Source organism: Carassius carassius, chromosome 25, assembly GCF_963082965.1.
Source record: "Carassius carassius chromosome 25, fCarCar2.1, whole genome shotgun sequence".
Taxonomy (NCBI): Eukaryota; Metazoa; Chordata; class Actinopteri; order Cypriniformes; family Cyprinidae; genus Carassius; species Carassius carassius.
In genome coordinates this window covers 20,314,759-20,328,509 of record NC_081779.1, presented here as the reverse complement: position 1 = coordinate 20,328,509, position 13,751 = coordinate 20,314,759, and the positions used below count along the sequence as shown (strand labels likewise).

Here is a 13,751-nt window from a genome sequence, read left to right as displayed (position 1 = left end):
ATTCAAGTTGTCTTATCACCTGCACCTCCTGACTTCCCATCTCCTTCCAGTCTTTTATTGATGTTTTCCCAGGATATATTGTTTATACCCAAAAACTTTTCAGCTCCCTTCACAATTATTTTTATTTTCTCTGTTTTTTGTCTAACTTGGTCCGTGCAATTAATTACATATGCCACAAACAAAATTAGTCTATCCACTGTCAGTGTTGTACCACTTTCTTCTGTTCGCCCAATCTCTTGACTTGACATGTCTTTGTCAGTATCATCACTTCTCCTTTGCTCTTGTACGTTCTTTATTGCTTCTGCATAGCTTAGGTTATTTACAACTTTTACTTGCTCAATTTCCACGGCTCTCTTTCTCACGTTACATCCATTGTATGTTACCCGATGTTGCCCACCACAATTACAGCACTTGTCCTGTGCACTCTCTTCACAATTTTAAAATCTCTGATCACCTCCACACTTAGGACATCTTTGTTTTCCTTTGCACACCGCTGCAATTATTAAAAAACTTTACACCTCTGTTAACAACAACCTTCTGGTCATTTGACCACTGAAGGGAATGTTCTTATTTGGGGAAAAATACCAATTCTAATTAGCCCTCAAATTACAATATATATTTCTTTCTTTTGACTTTATTTATAAAGTCAATTAAATATCTAACTCTATAATGAAATTAAAGTTCTTCTCTTCATGTTAATGTTGAAAACACGCGAATCAATATGTGAGTGAGAGTAATTTGCAGAACTAAAAGGAATTAATAGAGTCATAATCAACATAAAAAGGCAGGTCTGCATAAGACATTTCGATTTATTGATTTGGAAGACACCTGTATCTAAAGTGACTTACAGTATAAAGAATATAAAGAGATAAAGATGATTCAGAAAATATAAAACACCTTTTATTCATAAAAAGATTCAAAGCAGTCCCATACGACATATACACGTGTCAAATGAAAATCAGTTGCAGGAAACTGCTGTGTGCGAACTCAGTACCTGAACAGCATTAATATAAAATCCACGTTAAAGTGTTTGTTATTAAAGGCTGTCTATATGTAGCTCCCTGCACTCTTTATATAGAGCTCAGAAGCTTTTCCCTGGATTGGGCTTCAGTGTACAGTATACGACTCTTCCCTCTGGACACAAATGCAATGACAAAAAGCCTAAATATGCACTAAAAAGCTGGCCACAGAGACCTGACAGTGTAAAATCCATAAAATCTTCAGGATCCTCAAAATATTAGTCATCTTCCCCCTCTGATTCAGACTCTGTGGGAGAGAGAAGTAAGATATAATGTGCTTGAGATTTACATTTTGTTTGGCAGAGAATACTTTTATTCGAAGTAATTCCTCACCTTCCTCCGCGTTGTGAAGCCACTCCACAAATTTCTTCATTTGCTCCAGAAATACACTTTTTCCTTTGGCAGCGTGGGCATCTTTGTACCATTTCAAAATAGCTTCCTCACTAAGGACATCAGCTGTGGAGTGAGAAACACACACCATATCTTACATTGCATATAATATATCATTAAAACACTGATCAGGTGGGACATGGGTACCTTTGTAGAAGAGCACCACTATTTTGGAGAAGGATTTCATGAAGTGAATGTTATCATAGCAGTACTCCTGAATCTTGAGCAGTAAGACCAGCTCTGATTGGCCCTGAGTACTGAACACAGCCAGGAGAGGTGCATAGTGCTGCAGGAGAAACAATAATCATTATCCTTCCAGCATCACTGTCTCGCTCTCTAACAAAGATCTACACTGGAAGCACATGATATATTGTGATGTGTTAAGCTGCAATGGCTTGAGGCTGCCTACATAATCATAGACCAATCAGCTACAAATACTACACTTCAGCAGCAGAAACTTGAAAAAACTGAATCCTTTCAAAACAAACAATTTTACTGTCAACAGAAATGCAGTAGTAGAAATATGTCTTTATATAACAAAAGAACCTCACAGGTTTTATTATTCTCAATATCACCACATGACGAATTAAAAACTAAAATCTCAATCTTGATTGATACATCATCCATCCAAAAATATTCAATTATATTATCGCACAGCTTTATATATACTTTATTAATACATTGCAAATCTTAACTACTTGATTTTTAAGGCTTAAAAGATATTAAGATATTATAAATATTAACATCATTTGTGTTGCGTGTACACACACACAGATATATGTGTGACCCTGGACCACAAAACTAAGTCGCTGGGGTATATATTCAGCTATAACCAAAACAACATTGTATGGGTCAAAATTTATGATTTTTCTTTTATGCCAAAAATCATTAGGATATTAAGTAAAGATCATGTTCCATAAAGATATTTTGTAAATTTCCTACTGTAAATATATCAAAACTTAATTTTTGTTTAGTAATATGCATTGCTCAGAATTCATTTGAACAACTTCAAAGGTGATTTTCTCAATATTTAGATTTTTTTGCACCCTCATATTCCAGATTTTCAAATAGTTGTATCTCGGCCAAATATTGTCCAATCCTAATGAACCATACATCAATGGAAAACTTATTTATTCAGTTTTCAGATGTTGTATAAAACTCAATTTCGAAAAATTGACACTTAAGTGTATATATATATATATATATATATATATATATATATATATATATATATATATATATATATATATATATATATATATAGTTAGTTCTGGTTCTCAAATCTGATTTGGTTTAGAAGCATGAGATATATTCCTGGTATCGCTATAGGAATGCACTTTTACAATTTGTATCACTCCTTTTGCCGTATTTCTCACATTATTGCTCAGCTGTTAAACTGTCAAGCTAAGATTTGAATCTGTGGAGGAAAGTAAGTAGTTCCGCACAAAGGAGGGTTTTTAAGTACACTCCGTTGTTGTTTTTCTTATATAATTACACATTTGTGCCATCAAACTGTTGTACAAACGCAATATCACACTCGAAGATGTGAGAGATGGCTGTATATTGATAAGTTGTGATCTCCTACAGCTGCATCACAGCTGTGCTGATACATACAGCCATATCGCACGTCTACTCAAGTGATACTGTTCATTTATACAACAGTGTTCTCATTCTCAAATTTAATTAAAAAACTTTTGACTTGACTTCAGTTTGACTATTTTTTAAATATTACAAAAAAAAGGTCTATATATATAGTAGCTCTGCAGTGCATCAAAAATAGAAATGGGGTATCTGTCAACATGCTGTCAACCGTTTTAACAGACTCTTCAAGTTTAGACAGCTTCAACTATAACTGAAGTGATTTACTGATGACAGAACAGCAGACATGGCAAAAGAATCTAATTACTGAAATAATATAGAGAATATAAGCATTACTGATATCGATGTGATATTATAAAGTCTAGGTGTACAGTGCCTTCAGGTGTTTGAGGGCCTGTTCAGTGACCAGCTCCTCTTTCTTATTCCATTCAACAGCATTCATGAGGCAGCTCCACAGTAAGCCAATCACAGCCTGCTCCTGAAGATCATTCTTCTTCATCTCCTCTTTCACATACACCACAATCTAAGCACAATTCACATCAGAGCATATGAAACATTTTAAGGACTTATTGTACAATACATGATGTTGGTACTGTGTCTGTCGATAAAGACCATTATACAGTCTCAGTCTGGAAGCAAAAGCAGTTAATAAGCACTTCTCTATAATGTTTAACGTGTGAATGATTCACCTCTCTGATGGGACACTGCTGTGACAGGCGCTCCTGAAGCTCTTTCTGAAGTTCCTTGCGTGTGCCCAGAGACTGCTGTGTGCGCTGGAAGTCTGACAGCTCTTTCAGTCCTGCCTCAGTGAAGTACGTTGAGAAGTGCTCCACATTCTGCTTATTGGCAGGAAAGAGTTCCTGAAGTCACGGCAGATTACACAATCAGATTAACTACAGGAGAACCTCGGAAGAACCTTTAAGATTAAGAAGGTGAAGTGTGTCAATAGTGCGATTTCTAAATACTTAAAACACTCATTTCCCAGATTGACTTTGAGAAGTGCTGATCTAGACTGTAACACAACAAATGAGCATCAACCGTCATACCAGGAGTTTTTTATCCAGGTTGGCTTTTCTAAGGGCCGATGTCACTGCATTGGCATCCTTCTCTGCTATCCAAGCTTTAAACATCTTCACTGCAAAAGAAGCTGATATTCCTACAAAGCAGTTATTGGGGAAAAAAGCACATACTCAAACATACACATACACCCCCCCCCCCTTGGCACAAACCTTCTTTGACAAGGTTATCACTGAAGAGGCTGGTGAGGATAGATGGTGGCAATGTGCCGTTGGCCAACAGGATGCCTGTTAGCATGGCTAGTTTGGTCTGCTCAGACTCAGTGAAGGCCTTCAGGAAGAGAAGAAGCTAAGAGGGAAGAAGACATATGGATCAGAACAGACAGTATATCAATATCAACCTATGTGGAACACCCTCCACAGTAAAACACGTTAATGATAATAGCAGGAATAGCAGCAACATTATTTACCTTTTTGATTTCTTCCTCAAAAGACTTCTCCAGATATTTGTACCTTCTGATAAGTTTATTTAACACCTGTACATAGACATAATCATTTATGAGTCACAGCATCAAGGTTTTTTTAAAGGGGGCATATAATATTGTATGATACAACAACAACCTTAAAAAACCTTAATATTTTTTAGATATAACAAAATAACTAAGACATCAAAATATGTGATAATGCATGATATAACAATAAAATATAAAAATAATACTTATTATTATTATTATTATTTAGATCGCTAATCATAGCCTAATAAATCAAACTCCTCTAAAACTAAATTAAATTCAAATTTGATTCCTCAAGGTATGACAAAAGCAAAATCCTGGACACAAGAAACTCTGGTGATGGAGAGACACTGTAATCCATGGGATTATTTCAAAATGACACAGTATGAGTGACATACAGGTTCCACCCAGAGGATTTAGGAATAAGTACATCTAATGCAATTTTGAAACAGGATTCCCCTGCCTTCCCCCACTTTGGTATCAGCTGCTCACTTTTCATACACAAAAGCATCTCATTGTTCACCTGAGCATAGCTGCGGACAGCAGTGTGGTTTTCCTCCATCTTGAACATACAGTGCTCTGTCACCTTGGTCTTGTCCCCATCATCAATGCGCGTTCCCCCAGGAGCTGAGAGAGGGAAAGTGAGGTTACAGGTTAATGCTGTAAATCCTTTGAGAGCACAGTGCTGTCATTGTTAACCTCTTCTGAGAAAATGTCACCGCCTACTGCACAGCTATGATAGAGACAGACGTCACAGCAATCAGCTATTCAACAACACAACAATTATATCAATACAATACAATATATCATTACATATACATCATATTCTATGTTTGCAATGTTTATTTATGTATAATGCATTATGTGCAGTATTATGCTGTACAGCTTTATGTATAAAGAGAAGTGATGTAGTGCAGGTCAAGTTCATAAAGCATTAACCTTTGTACTACAGAGTAGATACATTTCAAAACCATTTAAACAAATAAGGAATGAAATTGAACCACAGCATTGCTTCCACCCCAAAATAGGTCATGGTTTCACGGAGTAATCCACAGGTGTCCGGGTTAATACCACACACAGTTAACTTCAGATCCCCTTGAGAGATTTGTTCTGGATTACAGTGTTGAGCCACTGATCGGTCAATGTAATGCTTCCCATCTTACCATTAAAAAAACAACAACAACAGCAACAAAAAAACACTAAAATGTATTTTCTACAGAGCACCTAAGAAGACATGATGGAAAAAATATAAGAATTGAAGAAAAATTCTAACTCTTTAGCATTCGCAAACCTTTGTGTTCTGAAATATAGTTTTAACTCCCTCCTCATATTATTTCCAGTTCTGTGTTCATTCATAAAATATTCTCCAGAGAAACTTGCAAAAACACCTTGTTTTCAGGGGAATGCAAAAGGTTTGCGAATAAATGCAAAAGCACTAGTGCTGCACAACTAATCAAAATTCTAATCGCGAATTACAATTACAGAAGCCACAATTACATGTACATAATAGTTCAAAGCAGCAATTAATCTTTCAAAGTCCACATAGTTACTCTGCGTGCTTAAGATTTTTTTCTTTCTAAATTTAATCTTAAGTGTTTTTCCATTGTATTAATTTTAGTTAACATTATAATACAATTTATATTTTTACTTTTTTATAATTTAAAGAAGAAACCAATCCAATGTATATTACACATTCGAGGCTTAATACTATAGAAAAGTGTTTTTCAGCTTGTCTATTTTCATAAAAATATTGCATATATTTTTATATTTCATATTTTAATATAGCCCTAAAAAGCACTGAAATATATATTATGAATTTGTTATTATTATTTGAAAATAATATTGCAAGTTTATTATGCTTACAGTCAAATTGAAATATTTTTACAATTATCACACAATGTTTTCTATTTGAATATATTTTAAAATATTTTTCAGCCTCATTATTCCAGTCTTCAGCCTTCAGAAATCATTCTAATATGCTGATTTGCTGCTCAAGAAACATTATTATTATTATGATCAATGTTGAAAACAGATGTGCTGCTTAATATTTTTAAGTGAACAGCAGTTATTTGAAACATTCTGAAAGGGATTTCATTTTTTTACATAAATGTTTCCATTTAATGCATTGTACTGGATTTATCCAGAGGTATATACAGATATTTTTAACATATCCTTTTTCGAACAGCAAGAGTCCTTTGCAAGGGGATGATCAAATTTCTATATAATGTTAAATTCTATATTAATGTAACATTATGTGAGTAACATGGCTCAATACTCAATTAAAGTTAAACTGCTATAATCTAATTATGTGCCGTCTGATTTACCAGCAAATGTGCTTTACAATTCTTTACACGCATATCATTCTAAACCCACAAAATGCATATTCAACTCCAAAAATCCTTATAATATGCCATTCTTTACACTGCCTTCCCATATCGGCTCCAAACAAATTTAACACTCTGCTTCTGCCCCACAGTGAAGCCGCCTACTCACTCTCTCAGCCTGCTTATGTGCAAAAGATCTGAAGATTTCCAACTGGCTGTGACAGCTAGGAGACGACTATGATAGGGTAAAATTGTGATGTTTATTCCCTCCTGTCCTTATCTTTAACCATCAATGGGTTTTGTAAGTTGATGGCCTGGAGGTACTGCAAGAAACACTTTGATCCAGAGAGGTGCTGAAAGTATTGGAGTAACAGCCTGTTGTCACGGGGTGTGAGCTAATGACCTCTCATTCGGTTAATCTGCTAAAGACGCCAGTGTCTGCGTGAGCTAGTGGCACAAAGGATGGCTCTACATCCTCCAAGGATCCACCAAGTGATTTTCTGTCCTTTACGAATGTTGTTTGTCAGAATGTACAGCATGACCTCAGTGACGTCTTGGGTAAAAGATGAGGTGACAACAGTATTTTATGTCAAACTGTAAGATATACATCTACACCCAAATGTTCTGTCAGTGATTCATGTCACACTTTTTTTGTCTGGTCTCAAGTACTACAACACTGCTGTATTGTAATGTACATTCAAATGAAATGGATAATTTAAGAAAAATGTAGGACAGGGACTCGATTATTATTATTATTTTTTTTTAAATCAAACATGCACATGGATGAATAGTTTATAATAAGGGCATTAACATGTCTTTAGAAAATAGATAGGGTGAATTTTTTTTTCATGCAGACTTTAAATGCTCAAAAGAACATTAGTTGGACTAGTCTGAAAAAAAAGTTTTTTAGCATTATCTGAAGCAAAGAAGAAGAAAAAAAGATTATTGGTCGAAATTATATATATATATATATATATATATATATATATATATATATATATATATATAATATAATATATTTATATATATATATATACACATATCTCATTGCAACTTAATCATGACAGACAGTTTGGGAGATTGTTATCTGCACCTCTGAAATAAAAATAAAAAGAAAATAAAAAAATAGCATACTTAAAATCATGAGAAAGCATATGTCATGAGGTATCAGCAGTCACAACCCAACAGAACAATAACGATGCCATATTGAAACCATATTCCAAATTATGCACAAAGTTTTGGACCTTCTTACCAAGCATGCTCCCAGCCATAAGGACATCAAACAGGGTGTCGGCATAGCGGCGGTAGTCTAGTCTTGACCCAGTGACATCCAGAAACTTGGCTACAGCATCAAGATCACCACCTGCTTCGTTGAGGCCTTGAACAATAGTGTCTCGGAAAACCGTAGGCTCAAACTTCTCCTTTTCATCTGAGAGCAAAAAAATAAACAAGACTCTCAGTCAAGGTTACCCCAGCAGAGATACAGGATTCACATTATCCACTTATGATGTTGAATATAATGCTTGAAATGATTTAGAGTTGATCCTTGATTTGTATCCATCTGTGTAGAACACTTGATTACGCAAACAGAAATATGCAAGCCGCACTTATACCTACCATTATGTAAATTAGTTCTCTTGGCTCGCGGCTGGCTAGGAATTCTGATTCTAGCACACACTAAAGAGCATGTTGAGCGTCTTCCTGTGAGATCTCACATTTGAAGAGCCAGTCACACCTACCACACAAGCCATTGAAGCGTAACTCTAATGTCCTGTTGAAAACACTTCCACATTTGTCACAGTCAAAAGCTATTAAGTAAAATTCCTAAGCGGTCCGTAATGTCTAACGTTGTTCACCTTTCAACTGTATCATAACAACCCTAACCAAAAGTGACAGGAAAAATGGTTACACTTTATTTAAATTGTTATTTTTATAGCAGTAATATTTCAATAACAATTAGTGACTTGCAACTACATGTCAACGAACTCTCATCAGAGTATTAATAGACTGTTAGGTTAGGGTTAGGGTTAGTAAAATAACTTGATGTGTTCCTGCAAAGTTACTTCTAGTCAGTAGAATGTCTGTTGGGGACCATCAAAATAAAGTTTTAGTAGATATTAATCAGATGTCTACTAATACTCTGATGACTGCTAGTTGACGTACTGTAGCTGCAAGACGTATAGTCAGCAGAACATCTAAAGTGGACTATATAAGTAATGTAATACTATAAAAGAAAAGATATGTTACAAAAGATTTTTTTTTTAATTGTCTGCAACATGTGTGCACATCTAAGGTGTGTGTGTGTGTGTATCTCTGTATGTGAGTGTTTTTTTTTTTTTGTAGTAGTAATCAATCATGCTAATCACATTTTACCTGGAGTATTAACAATTAAGTTAAATAATGGTGTTAAAGAAGGTCTATGTAATTTAAAGAAGATCCTTTGTAAGGCCCACAATTATTTTTTATGAGGTAATGTATAATACTGGGATAAAAAGTGACTCACCCCTTTTTCTGGTCTTAAACCGCTGGCCTGTAAGCACTGGCTTCTGTGGCTTACTGGTATTCATAAAAGTCCTTCACATGCAAAGAAACAGACATAAAATATATACAAATCAGCAACAAAAACATAGATGACACATTTTGTATGCTATGACAGAGCCATTATTAAAAAAGCCCCACAAGACAAAACAATGAAATAACTCCCGACCACGTAATCTGTGTTTTACCCAACACTACACCCTCCTCTCACACACCTCGTTTATAATAGCGCACTGTACTAGGGAGGGAAAAAAAAGCTTGCAATCTAAAAGCTCATCAGCTGAGAGGTCCTCTCCATGCAGTGAGTGCTCCAGCAGAAAGCCAGTGCTCCGGCAAGCCTTTCGCTGCCCTGTGCTAAATATAGAGGGGCTCATCCCAGACAGTGTAAACTTCAGTCACTCAGGCCTGGGACACGTGTAGCATTACAGCAAGGAAATGTCTGATCACAGCTTACAGCCTTCTGTGTGTGTGTGTGTGTGTGTGTGTGTGTGTGTGTGTGTGTGTATGAATACAAGCAGACTTACAAACTATACACACGTGCAAACACATACACAAACAAAATCATAATTTTCCATCAACTGCTGCAACAACTTATTGACGCTCAGAGTGACAGAGTGAGGGTTAAGAAGCGTAACCTTGTGATAAGAATCTACAAAAAATATGGGGTAAATAAAGGCAGTTGTTATGAGCTCTGTATAACAACAAAAAGTTCCTTGATGTCCTTTATTCCTTTATGTTCTAATAATATAATACAATACAATACAATATAAAACAATACAATATAATATAATATAATATAATATAATATAATATAATATAATATTATATAATATAATATAATATAATATAATATAATATAATATAATATAATATAATATAATATAATATAATATAATATAATAAAATAATTAGACTGATTTAAATATTAAATAAATCTAATTTTAAATGATTTAAAGTAAAAAAAAAAGAAAGAAAAAAAAACTCCAAGGAGTATTTCTCAGGTCAGATAGATTATTGGGACATTAATTTCTAAATAAAGTTATATATAAAAGGTATATTTTTCTAAAGAAGCATTCAGATGAGGTGAGTATTCTCACCTATGCTGTGTAATGCTACTCTACAATAACAGGTATTGTAGATATAAAGGTCCTCCTTTTAAACAGAGCATATTTTATATTTCATAACACACAAAGAATAGCCTTGATTTGTCCTCAAAGCTGCATGAACTTGTGACTCACAGTGATATTTCATTGAAATCAGAACAATTGTTTTTATACAGCATTGTACATCATGGCTCAGTGTTTTTCTAACATTGAGTCCTTTCCCGCAGCTCTGAACAATATGTACTCATGTGCAAGTCCAGTGTGATTTATAAATGATATCAACAACCACGTTCACCAGGGATGAGCCTACAAGGGGATGATTTAGCTGATTGTCACCAAACCCTAATCCATTACAACAGACAATGCAGTAAACTGCTCTTAGATCAGCTCAAGTGGAGGATGTCCAGAGCACAACACCCCACAGTACCGCTTAGTACCAGTGTCGCTGGAAAACGAGAAACACAGTGAGAAACTCCAGAGTCAAAAGTCAGAGTCAGGTTTTAATTAGATTACAACCGTCCCTGAGGACGGAGTGTGGCTTACAAACCATCAGAATCACTCCCATTCACTCTCCAGTTAACACTGTTGATTCTACAGTACACAGCTCTCTTTGATTTCTACACTTTTCTCCTTGTCATAAAACCAATTAAACAAGGACAAACATCACACTGCACTTGGCAACCACAAGATCATGTTCTTGCAGACTTGTGTGTGCTGCCATATATCTGAAGGTTTATGTTTCATGACATACACTTATGTCTTTGTGTGCTAGTGTCGCAGGTCCAAATTTATAAGTGCTTCAGTAAGTGCCAAGAATAACACACAGACTATGACATTCCTGAAAGAGAATGCAACCTGGTTTCAAAGTCAGAACGAGTTGCTGGGACGCAACACAGGACGGAAGCTTTGACAGGATATAAATATTATATATACACTATAATATTTTACTATAAAAATTACGCTATATTGCCCTATACTTAACGCATATAATTCAAGTGCATATAGTGCATATTTTTTATTTGATCACCTGAAGTATTAAATACTTTTTGGGCGCTCGTGTAAAGCACAAGCTATCGACCTGTTTAGACAAGTTACGTTACTTAAAATTACTTACAACAAGGTTTCATAAATAACCAAGACTTAATCACTAGTTAAATGCCTCCGTCTGCTTACAAATGTATCATTTTGCACATGTGATTATCTGTTTTCTGAAATCAATAATACCGTTTTCGAGACCAAAATTAGTAAAGGCTCAGAAGAAGCACGAAAGCCACGAACAGTACATTGCGCATCCTGTGATTGCATTTACCTGTCTGTGACTCTGTCTGTGATGAGCTCGAGCACCGCTTCGCACAGTATCTCACGTGACGCGACGGTTCGAGCAGGCAAGTTAAGTAGGCTACAGCCGTGGTCCAGCTGGACTGATCTACTCGTGAGAAGGGGATAATTCTCGCGACATGAATTATTTCTTTAAAAGAAAAAGTAATAACATGGATTTACAATAGAGTTTTTAAAAATGAAATAGAGGTTTATATCCTAAAATATTCTTTACGGCTATTTCACGTCGTGTCACTCCGATTTCCACCCTCCCCTTCTAAGTGGTATGAACCAAGAATGCTTTCTTTTTTTCTTTTTTTTTTTTTTTACTTTTTTTTTTTTTTTTTTTTTACCTTTTTTACTTTGTGTTCTGTATTATAAGGTATTTATTCTGAGGAAGCATTTTTCATATCCATATACTATTTAACCTTAACAATAATAACAAATGTCCGGTGACAATATGACGAGTCTGACCCCTGCATGGAAAGGTGATCTGACAGCTGAAGAGAGAATGATGTTACAGGTAGCTGCTGCAGGTACTGGAAGTTCAGTTTTTCTGTGTGTGTGTGTGTGTGTGTGTGTGTGTGTGCTCTTGTTTTTGTGACATATCAGGATTCAGGACACAACTCTGTATAATGACATGGGTATGACACAGGTATTACAAGGAGAGGGTGACTTATGAGGACATAACCCATGTCCCCATTTTTCAAAACGCTTATAAATCATAAGAAATTAGTTTTTTTGAGAAAGTAAAAATGCACAAAGTTTCCTGTGAGGGTTAGGGTTAAGTGTAGGGCAATAGAATATACAGTTTCTACAGTATAAAAACCATTACGCCTATGGGATGTCCCCACTTTTCACAAAAACAAATGTGTGTGTGTGTGTGTGTGTACTCTCTCTCTCTCTCTCTCTCTCTCTCTCTCTCTCTCTATATATATATATATATATATATATATATATATATTAGCCTTGGTTGGATCCAATTGGTTGGATGTTTATTTATTTGTTCTCTTTTTGTTTAGTTACAAGGCCTTTCCTGATATTATGACCTGTTTTGGGTCAAGAATTTGGGTCAAAATAATTTTTTTTTAAATGCTTTTATTCAGCAAAACACATTACATTGATCAAAAGTGGCACAGTAAACATTTATTACTTAATATTTATGCTTAAAATTAATACTGTTTTGAAACTTTCTATTAATCAAAGAATCCCGAAAAAAAATGCCTAAATACATACACAAATTCCACAAAAAAATATTAAGCAGCTGTTTTCAAAAATGACAATAATCAGAAAAAAATCTTAAGCAGCAAATCAGCAAATTAGAATGATTTCTGAAGGATCATGTGACTGAAGACTGAAGTACTGATGCTGAGAAGAATTCATCTTGGCATCACAGGAATACATTACATTTTAAAATGTATTCTGATAGAAAACAGTTATTTTAAATATTTCACAATGTTACTGTGTTTACTGTATTTTTTATCAAATAAATGTAGCCTTGCTGAGACTTCTTTCAAAAACATGACAAAATATATCCAAGTACCCATTTCACGTTATAGAGACTTTGATATTAGATGTAAGATTCATTCACGTAATTCACATCTATAAACTAACCAATTTAGTTAAACTTTCTGTTTGTTTCAGTACTGTATTTTACGGAATCCTTGCATAATCTTGACTTAAAAATGCCCTCAATATACTTTAACTGTCTTTATATAAAGTGCAGTTGGGAATGTAGACCATCCATGGAAATAAAATGGTGGATCATCATATTTTGTCCATGATCCCTAATGTTTAGATTGTAAACTCTACTCTGTGTTTTCTCAAAAGGTGATGTACAAGAGGCCACCCAGCTCCTCCGCAATCCAAGCGTGCGTGTTAACTGTCTGGATGAGGTAAGATCATAAAGTTGATGAATATGGGTAGTAATTTA

General features: G+C 34.9%; 1 protein-coding gene across 2 annotated transcripts; it reads right to left on the bottom strand.

Moving 5' to 3' along the window:
• Positions 1 to 880: 880 nt before the first annotated feature.
• LOC132104381 (eIF5-mimic protein 1-like) lies at positions 881 to 11,863 on the bottom strand. 2 transcript variants are annotated; one of them, XM_059509813.1, is made up of 12 exons: positions 11,811 to 11,863; positions 9,364 to 9,434; positions 8,113 to 8,289; positions 5,060 to 5,163; positions 4,495 to 4,560; positions 4,238 to 4,373; positions 4,055 to 4,164; positions 3,698 to 3,868; positions 3,382 to 3,531; positions 1,557 to 1,692; positions 1,353 to 1,475; positions 881 to 1,266 (listed from the first exon to the last, which is right to left on the bottom strand). In XM_059509813.1, the coding sequence occupies exons 2-12, from the start codon at positions 9,425 to 9,427 to the stop codon at positions 1,238 to 1,240; spliced, it is 1,266 nt and encodes a 421-aa protein (XP_059365796.1). In that variant the 5' UTR covers positions 9,428 to 9,434; positions 11,811 to 11,863; the 3' UTR covers positions 881 to 1,237. The 2 variants fall into 2 exon arrangements, with proteins under 2 accessions (XP_059365796.1, XP_059365797.1); XM_059509814.1 differs by lacking the exon at positions 8,113 to 8,289.
• Between the last annotated feature and the right edge of the window lie 1,888 nt (positions 11,864 to 13,751).

Bases quoted from the DNA above. Each gene is read 5' to 3' on its own strand.
- LOC132104381 (XM_059509813.1), bottom strand. From the start codon at position 9,427: ATGAATACCAGTAAGCCACAGAAGCCAGTGCTTACAGGCCAGCGGTTT. The intron at 8,290-9,363 runs GTGAGTCACTTT...TTTTGCTCTCAG, and splicing joins GTTTAAGACCAGAAAAAGGG to ATGAAAAGGAGAAGTTTGAG. The intron at 4,561-5,059 runs GTGAACAATGAG...GTCTATGTACAG, and splicing joins CTGTCCGCAGCTATGCTCAG to GTGTTAAATAAACTTATCAG.